The sequence below is a fragment of the Haemorhous mexicanus genome, chromosome 2 (assembly GCF_027477595.1).
Source record: "Haemorhous mexicanus isolate bHaeMex1 chromosome 2, bHaeMex1.pri, whole genome shotgun sequence".
In the NCBI taxonomy this organism is placed as follows: Eukaryota; Metazoa; Chordata; class Aves; order Passeriformes; family Fringillidae; genus Haemorhous; species Haemorhous mexicanus.
In genome coordinates, this window is record NC_082342.1 from 84113796 (window position 1) to 84127315 (window position 13520).

A 13520-nucleotide genomic window follows, 5' to 3' on the forward strand; every position below is an offset into this window, starting at 1 on the left:
AGCAGTAAGTAGTTACAGAAATGATTTAGAAAAAATTTCATTCTCCCGTACTGTGTTAAAGTACCTTTTGTATACTGGAGGTAACCAAGAATAAATTACAGTAGATCTGGGAACACAACTATTTTCACCTTATTTTGAATATCTCTGAAATTAATCTCAGATATAACAAAAAAAAACCCTAGAAAAAACCAAAACTAACAAAAAACCAACTCTGTCAAACTGTTTATAATATATAGATTTATCAAGACAATTGGATTTTACATTTAAAACAAACCATCTTTTAAAAACTAAAGAGGATCCATACTATGAAATCCACATAATATACAAATTCTTGGCAGGAAAAGATATGTTGGTTGGAGATATCATCAAGCAAATTTTTTTGCAGCATAGTTGAAAAAGATAAGTCATAATCATGAGGAAATAGAGTAATAAAATTGTATAAGAAGAAGACAATGTTCCTTATAGGGAAGAAAATCACAAGAATACAAGAGAAAAAGGACTTATCAAACAACAATAAACTTTTCAGCCTTTGTAAGCAAGTCAGATTCTGCTGATTTCTCAGACAAAATGAAAATCCAGTTGTGGTTAGCTCACTTCAGTATTTTTGTTTGTCATAGCTAACATCAGAAAATGACTCAGGAGGTGGAGAGACAGGAGGTCAGGCAGTGTGGGCATTAAGAGGAATGGAAAGATAAAAGAACTTTCTGCAGTCAAAGAGGCAATAAGTGTCTGATGAAGACACCATGTTCTTTCAAATAAAAAAGAATAGGAAGCTTTTAAGAAACCATTTTCAAAAGAAACTTGACTCCCTCATAATAATAATTCATAAGGCAGTAGACTTAAGAGTGATTTCTAAAATGTCAGAAATAGATCAAGTCTTGACCACAAAAATAAGATTTTACCCTTCCTGCTTGCCATGAAGTTCTGCCTAATAAGAGGCAAATCACCTAAAATTAAAGTTCTCACAGGTGGCCGCTAATTGGATGCTTTTCATTTTTCTAATCTAGACTTGGGAGCCTGGGATCTGGTTTGAAAAAATAATGAAAATTTACAGCTGTGGCTCATTAAAGATAAGTTATTTAAGGACAAGTAGAGCCAACTCTGGCCACTCTCCATTGCCTGGAACTGAGCCACCTGAAACAGAGAGACAGACAGACAGACTCAACCTCTGAGAGGAGTGTTTAACCCTCATTATAAAATTGAGAAACTGAACCTCAAAGACAAAAGTAAAATTTGGTAAGGCAATTTTCATACTTTTGTGCTCTATTATATTCCAGCTAATAAACTTTCCTGGATTCAGAAGTGTCATGTCCTCTTCTTTCTAACTATATTTTGGACCAATATCTGTCCATAATGGCCTCTTTTTGCACCAGAAATGTTATTTCTTTCTCTATATTTATTTTTCTAGCCCATGGTGGGAATTATAAATTCTGGAGCTAACTCCAGGAAGGTCAGTCCTGATCTACATGAAGAAGGCACACCCTAACTCCAACCTGAGCTTCTGCACTGCATTCCTCAAAATTTAAAGCAGGAACAAATAGATGTAAGTCTTCACAACATATAATGACAAGTATTACAAACAAGAAGAGGAAATCAGTGTTTTCAGAGTAGGCGTGAATAGTATGCCAAAACTGAAGTATACATCCACATGTCAATAACAAAGAAAAAAGCATGTTGTTCTTTGGAGGAGCACCATTCATCAGAATAACTGGAGGAACACTTTCAGGGAAAAAAGTGGTGTCCAATGTAACTGTAGTCATCATACACAGTCATGGGAGCCTATTTAAAATTGTAAGTCTGGTCTGGAGAAGGCAAAAGTGATTAACTGCTTACTGAAGGTGCCTATCCCAGCTACCTTAAAAGTAACTTAAATTAGATTTCTAATACTTATACAGCTAAAAACGTATTTTTGATAATATTGAAAGAAAAAGGATTTAAGGCTAGATATTCAACCTCAAGTCTGAAATTCCCTCTGTTCTGCATACTTGACTGTTCCAACTTTAACCCTATTTAGGCAGGTTTTAAACTTTATTTTATACACTGGATATTTGTCCCTTTTAATGTTTTCCTGTAATCCAGCCTTTCAAAAACCTAAAATTGAAGGGTTTCTGTATACCATTTAAAAAAAACACTAATGAAAAAATTAGCAGAATTTTATGGGCAGCCCCAAAGTTACAAAATTTAATTTCCATATGGCAAACATTACTATGTCACATTTCATCTTTTTCTGCTGATTTCAAGGAAAAGTTATATTCAGTGACACAAGCAATTACGTGATGCCCAGTCTTTCCTGCATTTTGTATTCCACTTTTTTTTTAAAATAACATTCTATAACTCACAGAATTGCAGACCTTCTCATTACCACAGGCAAATTTTTTACAAATAATTTTTTCCCCATGTCTACAGGAAACTCTCAAAATATCCGTGCTATAAAGGTTTTCTCTTAAAAAAGAGAGGAACAGTTAGAATGAAAGAACATATGTGCATGAAGTATACGAAGATCAGCTCCACATTTTACTATATTGTTGATTATATAATTAGGAAAATGTCCCAAAGTAATTTTCTTTTTAATTTAACAAAATACCATATTTTAGTATTTGCTCTGGCACGTTCTCAAATGATTTTATAACCTTTTTTTGTATCTGCCACTTCTAATTTTATATTTGATAGCTTTTAGGTTCTATTTTAGAACAAGCTTTGACACAGAGTTTTGCAATCATCAGAAATTTTATTCAGCTCACTAGCAGATTAAGTGGTGTTTTGCTTTCTTACAATGCTTACTCTATTAATTTTATGTTCTGACAAATTCAAAACAGGAATAAAAGGATCCAATTTTGACTAAAATAAAGGCCATAACTCCAGAGCCAACATCTCTCTATCCAAAGGAACAGTATCCAAAGGAACAGGGACCAAACAAAGAAACAGATGCAATAGAGTCCCACAATGTAGTGGTACTCAAGGACACAGTCAAGCCCTCAATTCAACAGGACTGGTAAGCATATTATCTATGATTTTATGAGCCATACCAGTGACTCAAGAGGCTACATTGTACTTTGAGGTAATCTTGTGGTTAAGTACATGTTGGATCAAGAACACGATGTATCCTCAATCACCAGCGTAAAATATTTATCATCAGTATTTTGCAAAGGCTGGGGAAAAAAGGGTCTTTGACTCTGAGCATCAGGTCGCAGAGAATTAATAATTCAGAAAGGGCCTGGGATACTGGAAGAGGTTACCCAGAGAGGTGGGAGATGCCCCATCCCTGGAAACATGCAAGGTCAGGTTGGACAGGAACTCTGAGCAACCTGATCTAGTTGAAGAAGTCCCTGCTAATCTCAGGGAGGTTGGACTAGATGACTGCTAAAAGTCCCTTCCAGCCCAAACTATTCTATGATTCTAGGGTGTCTTTAGGTCTGGCCCCATAAAAAGACATTCTAGAGAAAGACAGAAGAGTGCAAAAGCTGATGAATCATCAGTGACTCAGGTTGGCCAAAAGTGGCAATGCTCTTCTTAAAAGTCCCCTTTGCTTTCCTGCTCTGTCACCTCCCTGCCCCACCCAACATACTCAGCCCCCTAAGTCAGACCGTAGCCAAATGCTACAAATTTTAACCTCTCTGTCACAGTTTCCTCAATCTGCCTTAGTGCATTTTTCTGGACTGCTTTTAATCTATTAACTCCATTTTACATCTACTGATGCCAATGAAAATAAAACATAAGCAATGAAAGAACAGGCCCATGTCATGCCTGCACAGGTGAACTCACCCTGGCTGCGTGTCGTCAGTCACACAATGGTAGGTAAAAGTTCCAAACATTTGAACACCCAGGATCCCATACAGGAGAAGAAAGAACAGAAGGAAAATTGAAACACTCCATATTTGCTCTCCAGAACGCCTGGCAAAAAGACAAACAGGTCACTGAAAGCACAGGCAATGTGAAGCCTCCCATGAAAAGAAGAGAATCAATAGAATTGAAAATATACTCATGCAAAGCAAGCAGGATTTCATGCTGCAGAACATTTCTCCTTAAAACTGTTCTCTCACTTTGTGCACTAGTAGAAAACGGGGCTGTGATTTTTTTATAAGTCCCTAAGTCAGGGTAATTAAACCAGCTGAAAACTGTGAAGGATGGAAAAAAACACCCAAATTAAATGCCTAAAATCTGGCCTTTGTAAAATAGTATTTAATGACTCATACAGACAAGACACAGTGATGGAATAAATTTGATACCAAATAAAGACCAAAACCACTTTCATATTATCATGACATGTCTCTACTAAGGATATTCCCTTTGATTATTAAACGGCCATATTAATGGAACAGAATTTACTGCCATTGGTTGAAAATTTCTGGCTGCATTTATTACCAAAATACTTTAAAATTTATTTAAACATTTGAAAGTTCTGATTGTTTTCTATAAAACTTGCTGATTCCTTAAACATAGAAAATAGCAGGAATTTTTTGGCCAGAACTAAAACTCAGGAGAAAAATGCCCATTAAGCACGAAGGGTCATTGATTGACTACATAGTCAGTCTTCTAAGTCAAAGCTTAAATAAGCTCAGTTATTTTTCAGACAACAGCCTTACTTACTTCAAGATATTTGTTATCCTAGTTCTTGGCAGCTCAAAACGAAAATATATTCGGAATGCTCGAATCATAATGAGTGGTCGTGGAATCCGTAACATGCCCCAAGGTGACATTTGATCAACTATTTCAGCTATTTCAAACACCTACAAAGAAAAAAATCAGTTGTTTGTCTTGAAGACGCTGTCCTGCACCTGTGTTCACTACCAGAGCTTTTAAAATTATTAATACTATACATGTTTTTTATTTTCATTTTTAATCTTGGCTTACTTTACAGTTTATTTCTACCACACTTTTCAAAAAGAAAAGTATTTTTAAATACTTTAATTCACTTCTAAATTACCCTAATGAAAATCACAAAATATACTCTGCCCACATTCATAATGTTTGAGTCTCAAATGACTTAAGAAGACTGTGCAAGCTTGTGCCAGCTGCCTGTTTCTATGCCAGTCCTACCCCACACGTTTCCCCCAACATTGCTGGAAGTATTAATATATTTCCAATATGAAAATCAGTCTCTGCTAACATTGCAAAGCACTAAGGTTTTTACTGTGATATAAAAGTACATGTACACAGACTGCCTATGAGTTGCATTTAATTCCAAGTGCATGACAAAATCGTACATCATCTCCTAGACTCCACTTACAATATAAATTTCAGCCAAGGCACAGGACAGGGAACCATTTCTTCAATACACTGACAGGTTATGCACTTAATAAAGAGTATTTAGCTGAATGATTGGGTGCAAATATCTTGTTTTAATCTTTGTCTCTCACTCTTGGAGAGTAACTGCTTAATTTAATGTTTGCTCAAAGTACTAAGAAAATGGAGAGGGAACCTGGCAATGCATAAACTGGGCAATGTATAGTTCTTATCTGTTACAATCAACCTTCATTCTGCATGTGTGCAAGGTGTACCAAAGTCTCCCCTGTGTAAAAAACAGAAAATTACAATGTATCTTCAATTTGTCCAAAATTTTAGAAGTGCCTAATAGCAATCACTACAAAACTTTTACAATCCCTATCTTATTGTAAGCTCAATGTCACAGTTTTCAACCTGTTCTTACCCAGAAAACCTGCTACAGTTAAGAACTGATTAATTTGCAGGACAAAATTTTACCTATACCTTAACACTGCAATTTTTTTTTAAAAAGTCCAAGTTTCCTGCTTTATAAAAAATTATCAAACTGCTTCCAAATGTTTTGGGTTTTTTTTTTTTTTTCATTGTACTTTAACATGAGTTTTGGCAAATGTTTTGTTAGGTATGAGTGATACTGCATGAAAACACTCTACTCACTATATCATTACAACTACAGAATGGCAAACATCTACCACTGGAATAAATCTCCCTTTAGGTGCCTGAGCTAGTCACCATGGCACCCTACTAGACTCACTGGAAGGAAATGAGCACAACTGTCATGTGGAGTAAGAGAGAAATGTCTCTCTGAAGATCATCTTTCTCCTTCTGACTGCACAGGGTTTATGTTAATAAGCTTCAGATCAAGCCAGAAAAAATAATCAAGATAAATTCTACTACTAATGTGGATACGCTGCAATGTGCAATTATAAATCCATTGAGTTCAGCATGGTTTTTTAAAACAATTTGATCCATATATAAGTCTGCTTCCCCAACTCACATTTATTTAATTGTGCCATGTATTTTTCACAATTAAGGAACTATCCATTGTAAAAGGAAGGGAAATGATTACCTGTAAAACCAGTGACACCCAGAGACAAAAGACCATGAACCCATCAAACACACACCAACGATCCTTTACATACGAGCTATCACCCTACAAGAAAAGAAAGCTAAGAGATTAATTTTTGTTTATTGTCAGAACTTATAAACATCATAAGTAAAATCTCTTGGAAGAGCTCTTTAAAATGCACAGCTCTTCCTGTGCACTTTTAAAAGGCCACTTTTCAAAGACTCCAAAAGCCTAGTATCTGGATCAGAATATACTGGAAACATATATACACATTGTGTGGGTGAATAAATACTAACATAATTCTTGCATGATATTTCTAAGTTTGTGTCAAAAAACCTGAAAAAGACAGCTGTAAATCAAAAATCACACAAAAAATGAACATTGGACTTACTTTTCCATTGTATTTTCCATTATAAAATATTTACACAGGAAGATCAGTGTAAAATGCTGGCAAGCTAGCATTATGCTATTCATTTCAGTATTGTTGAACAGCTTCAATTAAATCAGTATCACTTTACATTCATTTCTTCCTAAGTTTTCAATCATGTTCCATGCTCTGGAGAAGCCTTGATATTTCAAAAACACTTGACAGTAACCGCTGTAACATCAGAACACGGTTTTGGTGAAAGTCCAATCCAGAGATCACTCCTAAAAGGCAGCATGGAGAATTCTGCACCCAAATTCAGTTTCCTTTATACTGCACTATTCTCAACCTCTGCTCCAGTTTGCATGTTTCAATATCCTCACGTTCCACACCATTCCTGACAACATGTGACACAGGCCATCTACTGCAAGCTATAAAAACACTTTTTTGTTGGGCTGCTAATGCCTGACACTTCATTTCAAATACTGAGCTTTAAAATATCTACATTTATTAGACAGATTATGGCTGAGTTTTAGATAGCTTTGTGCACCTCGTGAAGCACGGAGAAAGTTGGGGAACAAATGCATGTAGAGAAAAGAAGCTTTTGAAAGGGAGACTAGACAAAAATACACCTAAGGAAAGTGGATGTCCCATTCATGTAGAAACATATGCACAGAAAAAGACAGAGCATCTCAGGGCACAAAAATAACACCTTTTTAAATGAAGTTTTCCACTACAGATTTAATACAGCCTTCCCTGTCTTATACGCTCTTTGGATCCTCTGAAGTGATCTTCCAGGTGCTAATGGCAATGTTTGACAAACACTTTTCACAGCTATAACTGGGGAAAAATTGTTGTCACATCTTAAGAATTTTGAAGCCATTGCTGGACTTTGGCCTCATATGTGAGTCCTGGCTTTATAAACATTTTTCTTTTTCTCAGTTACAGTTATTTCAATTTTTTTTTAAAGTCTCAGCATTATCATTGATTCTAAAAGCACAGACAAGATGTTTTGTTTTAATCTAATATTTTCAGTGACATACACTATCCTAAAAATGATTTATTATTTCTTGCAGTAGGTGACAGCATGATATATTGTATAAATAGAGACAAAATAAGTTTTAAAAATTTATTTCAGCTGCAAAAATTCGCCAGGGTAGAAGTGAACTGGTAGGGAATCAGGAAAATACAGTAAGTGATTTTCAAATCAGAAATAGAGGACAGAGAACTTTGGCACTATTTTCAGACAAAGATTTCTAACACATAAGGATATTACAGTTCTCAATTCAAGAACTATGAGGAGGAAGACTGCAAATCAGGGAAGCAACAGAACAGGAACTTTTGCATCATAATTCTAGCCTGTCATTCTGAAGAAAGTAGACTTAGTTCCCCATATAAACTCTGAGCTAATCAGTAACTCTTCACTCAGGGCTGAGAGGACTCAGCTATTTAGTGGTTATGCTCAGTACCTGTGAAGCAGAAACATGTTATTTCTCCACAGCGATCAGCTACTCACACTCTTTCTTACTCTGAAACAAATCTCCAATGAGATTTGCATCAACATGCTACTTGAGTCCTTCAATTGTGTCTCTGAACAAAAATGCTGATTGGTCTTTCTCTTGCTGAAGAACTCCTTGAAAATTACTTTTCTTCTCTTAAGCACCCTTTGTCTAAACAAAAAGTCTTCCCTGAATTGTGCTGTGCAGATCTGAGCATGAACTTCGTCAGGAATTCCTGCATTCACCCTCCTCTGAATAACCCACCAAGTTCTCACTGAAAGCCAAATCTTTTTTTAGAAACTGTTTTTTCTCTCCACAATGATTGAAGCAGCTTTGCTGTTTTCTCTTTACAAAGGAAGATGTCATGACCCTTTCCAGTCTTCTCACCAGTTAGGCTGCTGCAGCAGCTCACTGCTCTCACTGTCACACCCAGCCTGCTTCCACCGCTACACTCTCCCAGTAAGGGCGGCTTTCAGCGCATCACCCACGGAAACTCAGAACACCTTAATTGCATCTGAAGAAACTACTCCTTTTAGGGGAGCTCCTGGTTCTTTCCACTTTGATGTAGAGAGGCTTGGGCTAAATCCTTTTAATGTCATTGCTGTTTCTCTGGCACTGGATGTGGTGGGGAATCTTTAATGCTTTTATACTGTGTATTGACATGTGGATGTTAGTTGCTCTTGGAAGCATTTTTGAGGCTTCCAGCACATTCTGCTTAATGCAAAAATCAGACTATATGTGGTACTTCTATGAAAAATCTAATTTTGGCTAAACACAGACTAGAACTTGTTATTAATAGCAATGAACAGTGAGTTTCATTCACATTTGAAAAAAATCATTAGTCTGAAACACCACACTCACAGTCAATGACAGCTCTTAGACTTGGAAAGGAATACAAATAAATGACATTTCAATACCTCTGGTGACGTCGTACCTAAAATAGGTGAAGTATTGCAATGTGTTAACCCCACAACCTTTTCCCATTGTATCTGCTGAAATCTGAGAATTGTTGATGAAGTTTCATGTAGTATTTTTTTCTAAATGCACTATTCCAGAACATGAAGGATTACAAATGTGGACAAGAGGCCTTGCGCAGAGACTAATCAAAATCTCTTGAAGTCATTAAAATTGCTCTGACTTCCTTCTGCCTACAGTTGATAGTGGATTCTTGATGTGCACAGCAAGTCCTGAAAACTTCTCCAGCAACATGATTTACAGCCTATATAGACAACAAAATTATTTGCCACTCCTCCAAAATAAAGCACCACAAGGTGTCGGAAGATCCACTTTCTCAATTGCACTGAGCATATTAAAGATAAAACGCCTATAGCCAATATTAGGTGCCCTGAACAATCTTCATACAAGTTCACAGGGGAAAAAGAAATTAAGACCTAATGCACTGAAAATGTGAGTCAGTACAAAATACAGAGGGTACCATAGAGAGAACTAATAATACTTGGGGCAGTCACTCCATGAGAGCCATTACAGTTTAACTCACATGAGAAGGGAAGACTAGACAGACTGTAATTCTTTAATAAATGCTTATTTCATTATCAACCTTGCTGAAAGCAAAATACTCTATGAAATTAATCCCCAAACTGCATAAAGCAATCTGCTTGTCTGCAACTTCAATCTTTTGTCAAGCAACTTCAGTATCTCAGTGGTAAGGTAGATAGCTTAGCTGGATGATAGCACAGACATCCCCGAGGTCATTTCAGTTCTGCTTCTCTCTTAACACCTCAGGAACACCTTGGGATGAATAGCAAGTCCCTCCAAATCAACAGCCTCCTCTGCCTCGTTGCTTGCCTTCAGGAATTTTTGTTTCCTTTTCATCCCTGACTACAACCTGTTCTCTCAATCCTTCCCTCCTGCCTCTTTCCAGCTTACTCTCTCTGAAAGCTAAATAAAAGAAGAAATATGATATTTTCCCTGAATAATCAGATTTACCACCATTTGGAAAGGAGTCCTGTAGTGTCGGATCTCTCATTAGAACCCTAGTCTCCCACTTTTTCTCACAGTCTCTGACAACAGGATAGCTGAAAGAATGCAGAGAGACCAGCAAGCTCAGTAACAATGAGTTACTGTGCCATTCTGTCATGATCACTGGATCCTGCATGTGCTGGTAGGGGTGAACAAAGCACATCATCAACTCTGTAACACCCTTCAGATCATCCTGTAGGCTACTTTGTAAAGCACTACAAAAAAGCATTAAGGTGTGGAGGCTGGCATTTTCTGGAGTTTTAAGAAGCAACAAAAAGAGAACAGGATCAAATAGAAGGAATAGAGGGATTAAGAATTTGGGAGTATATTTTTTTTTCCTCCAGACACTGTGTTCATCATAACAGAAAAAGCAAGCTAGAAGAGAGAGCCCAGCTGAGTTAGGGAAACCAACCTTCCTTCCTCCACTCTCTGACTCCACACAAACACTACTGGGCACAGAGGTTTGAGTGGGACACAAAATTAAATCAGAGCTCAAGGGAGCACCTTGCCTAACCTCTCTCTCTCCTTGCATATGCAGATGCATATGCACAAACAGAGGTTATCCATCTCCTATGTGGTCACAGACTATGTATACATTCCTTATATTTTTGTTTCAGCTTCAGACTTTTCCTATTTACTTAAAACCCTGCAGTTTATACTCTGCTTATTAGCAGAACGATATGGACAATCCAGTCCAGCCCCCAACCTGACAAACACTTTCAATATTTTACTCACACAGTAAAAACAATGAAGAAATATGGCCTAATCAAGAAGGAAAACTGCATCTGACTGCTCTCCTTATTCTCCTTTTCCATCCCTCAAAATAAAACAGTTTCACTAATGTCCTCATGTGTCAAACAAAGGTTGGGAACAAAGGGCAGGAAACAAAAGCAATTGTGAATTGCTTAGTTAGGACCATGCTAATAACTAAAGAAAAACTGAAATATTTTAAATGGGTGGTTCACCTCTAAGTTCATTCTCTACAACAGTGATAGGATCACTTCAAAATAACACAAAATATATTTACTTTAAAAGTCTGTATTAGGGGGAAAAAAGAAACAATGTATGTATGTGGGAATGGCAACTTCTCATTTTCTGCATGTCTTCTTTATAATAAAGTATCTTCATGCATAATGAAAGAACTTATATAAAATATACTCACACAACACCAACTGACTTGAAACAGCCAGTGGAATTACAATTTCTGTGTAAAAATTAACTCTGAATGGCTACAACTATAATATCACTGAACTAAACAAGTTCAATTTGTAACTACTCATGCATTGTACTGAGCTGCTCCACCATCAGATGCTTTAAGTAACACATTCCATAGTACATAATTTATCTTTTTCCTTACAGATAATGTAATATTGAGAGTAATCTTGTAATCTATGCTAGAAACAAAAAAAATCATTAGATGTTACAGCACAAATCCCAAAATTACTCTATTTTTAATTAAGGAAATGAAACATAGCTCTTGCTGGTCCTGTGGGTAAGAGAATGATGCCACACATGCTACAGACACACAACAACATAGTTTCAATCATTTATTACAAAAAACCCTATAATCACTAAAGAACCACTACTTCATCCTTTACAATCATTAGAATAATTGATTTTGAATTGAATTTGTTGAGATTTTCAGATTGTTTTAGGAAACATTAATAAAGATACAAGGATAAAGAACTATTCACTAAATAGTTACAATAGAATAGTAATAATAGAAATTAAAGAACAGTTTCAAACCTGTTTTTAAGGCAGACTAGATTATTGTTAATATATGTAATTAACTATACTAAATTTAGTATTTCATGTTTCATATCATACGGGGTGGATATTAAACTATAGTATTCACATTTCATATGCTGTTTTTTAACAGAAAAAAAAAAAAATACAGAAAGACTGTAAAGGAAGAAACAATTCTGGCTGTGAAGCCAGACAGACAGACAAACAAGGGCCATTTTACTTGCTAATCATCCTATAACAGTGTTTTCTGTAAAAAAAATGGGGTGAGGGAATTAGTATGATGTAAAAACCAGTGTTCTAAACCAAAACTGTTAAGTTAAACAAACAAACTAACAACCACCACAAAGCAAAAATAAAACCACACAACCCCTCCCCCACCCCCCTAAACCCAAACCAGGGACAAGCATCAAAGTGTTACCAAACTCACTTCGTCAAGTAGAAAAGTATCGAAGGGAATAACTGTTTCCACAATACAGTGGAAAGGAATGCCACAAGAGACCATCTGTGTCACCCACAACATTGTAGAGCATCTCAGTTCAACCCAGTGTCAAGTACTTTGGCTTGAATACTACTGAGAGCCTCTGGGCAAACTCTTCAAATCTAGCCCATAGAGTAGAGATGCTAATCTTTCTGCCCAACAGAAATATGGCTCCTAAACCCTTGAGGAAGGGAGCTTTGCTGCTGTATTATATGGCTGCTCTCTTGATACACCACCGTACCATTGCAGCTGGCTGCCAACATGCTCTGCAGAGATTTTATGGGTTACTGCACTGAAAGCCTGAATTTCATTCCCCTCTCCATCTGCTCATTAGCCATCTGTATTCAGTGCCCCGGGTACTGCCTTACTAGCTGACTTGGCTTACCTGGACGTCTTAAGGGTTCAGCAAATCAAAAAGTGGATGATCAGGAAGATTATTAGGAATCCCCTACATGGAACAGTACTGTTTCCAGGAAGTGCATAGAAAAAAATCTCCATTGTGAGAGCAGTCAAACACCCAATCATGATGTCCAGAGAAATGCTAGTGTGTTTTTTGCTAGAAATATTTAAGACTCAATTTTGCAGAACCCTGACTAACTAACTCTGAGCCCTGCTTGGAGCAAGAGGTTGGTCCAGATAATCTCTTCAGGCTCCTTCCAACCCAGACTGTTCCCTAGTTGTGGACATCTAAGCCAATTTCCTCCAAATGCCAGTTTATTGGGGTTAACTCCAGTTCTGCATCTAGTTCCACAAGCATGGACATCTGCTTATTCTTGGAAGTACTCTGCAGTCTCACAGAGGTGATGTGAAATAAACACTGCTGTACTTCTTTCAGCAGAGGAGTGTGCTCTCCTGTAGCTCTAGTGTTTACGGTGAATGCAATGGGCAGATTGGGATCCAAATGTATCAAGGTGAAAGCTTTTAATTTGCAGTATCAAATATTGCCTGGAGGCTGAACAAGAAGTTTTGATAGGCAAACAGTCTCATCTAACATGACAAAACTCAGATTTATGATTGACATTCAAAGCTTTCATTCAACAGAAAAAAACCCCACAATTATGAGGGTTGGAATACATAATAAGGAGGCATTTTCCAGAAAGAGGATTGTACCATTTGGTAATTGGCATTATAAAATGCTAAAGAATACATTTTTTTTACTACAGA

At 36.7% G+C, this 13520-nt stretch overlaps 1 protein-coding gene across 1 annotated transcript in view; it reads right to left on the reverse strand.

The window, feature by feature from the left end:
* NALCN (sodium leak channel, non-selective) overlaps positions 1-13520 on the reverse strand; it is a 225785-nt gene that overhangs the window by 189504 nt on the left and 22761 nt on the right. The window contains exons 4-6 of the mRNA XM_059839301.1: positions 6290-6373; positions 4588-4727; positions 3763-3891 (exon numbers count right to left, since the gene is read on the reverse strand). Coding sequence (XP_059695284.1) covers positions 3763-3891; positions 4588-4727; positions 6290-6373 — 353 coding nt within the window. The remainder of the gene's footprint in view (positions 1-3762; positions 3892-4587; positions 4728-6289; positions 6374-13520) is intronic.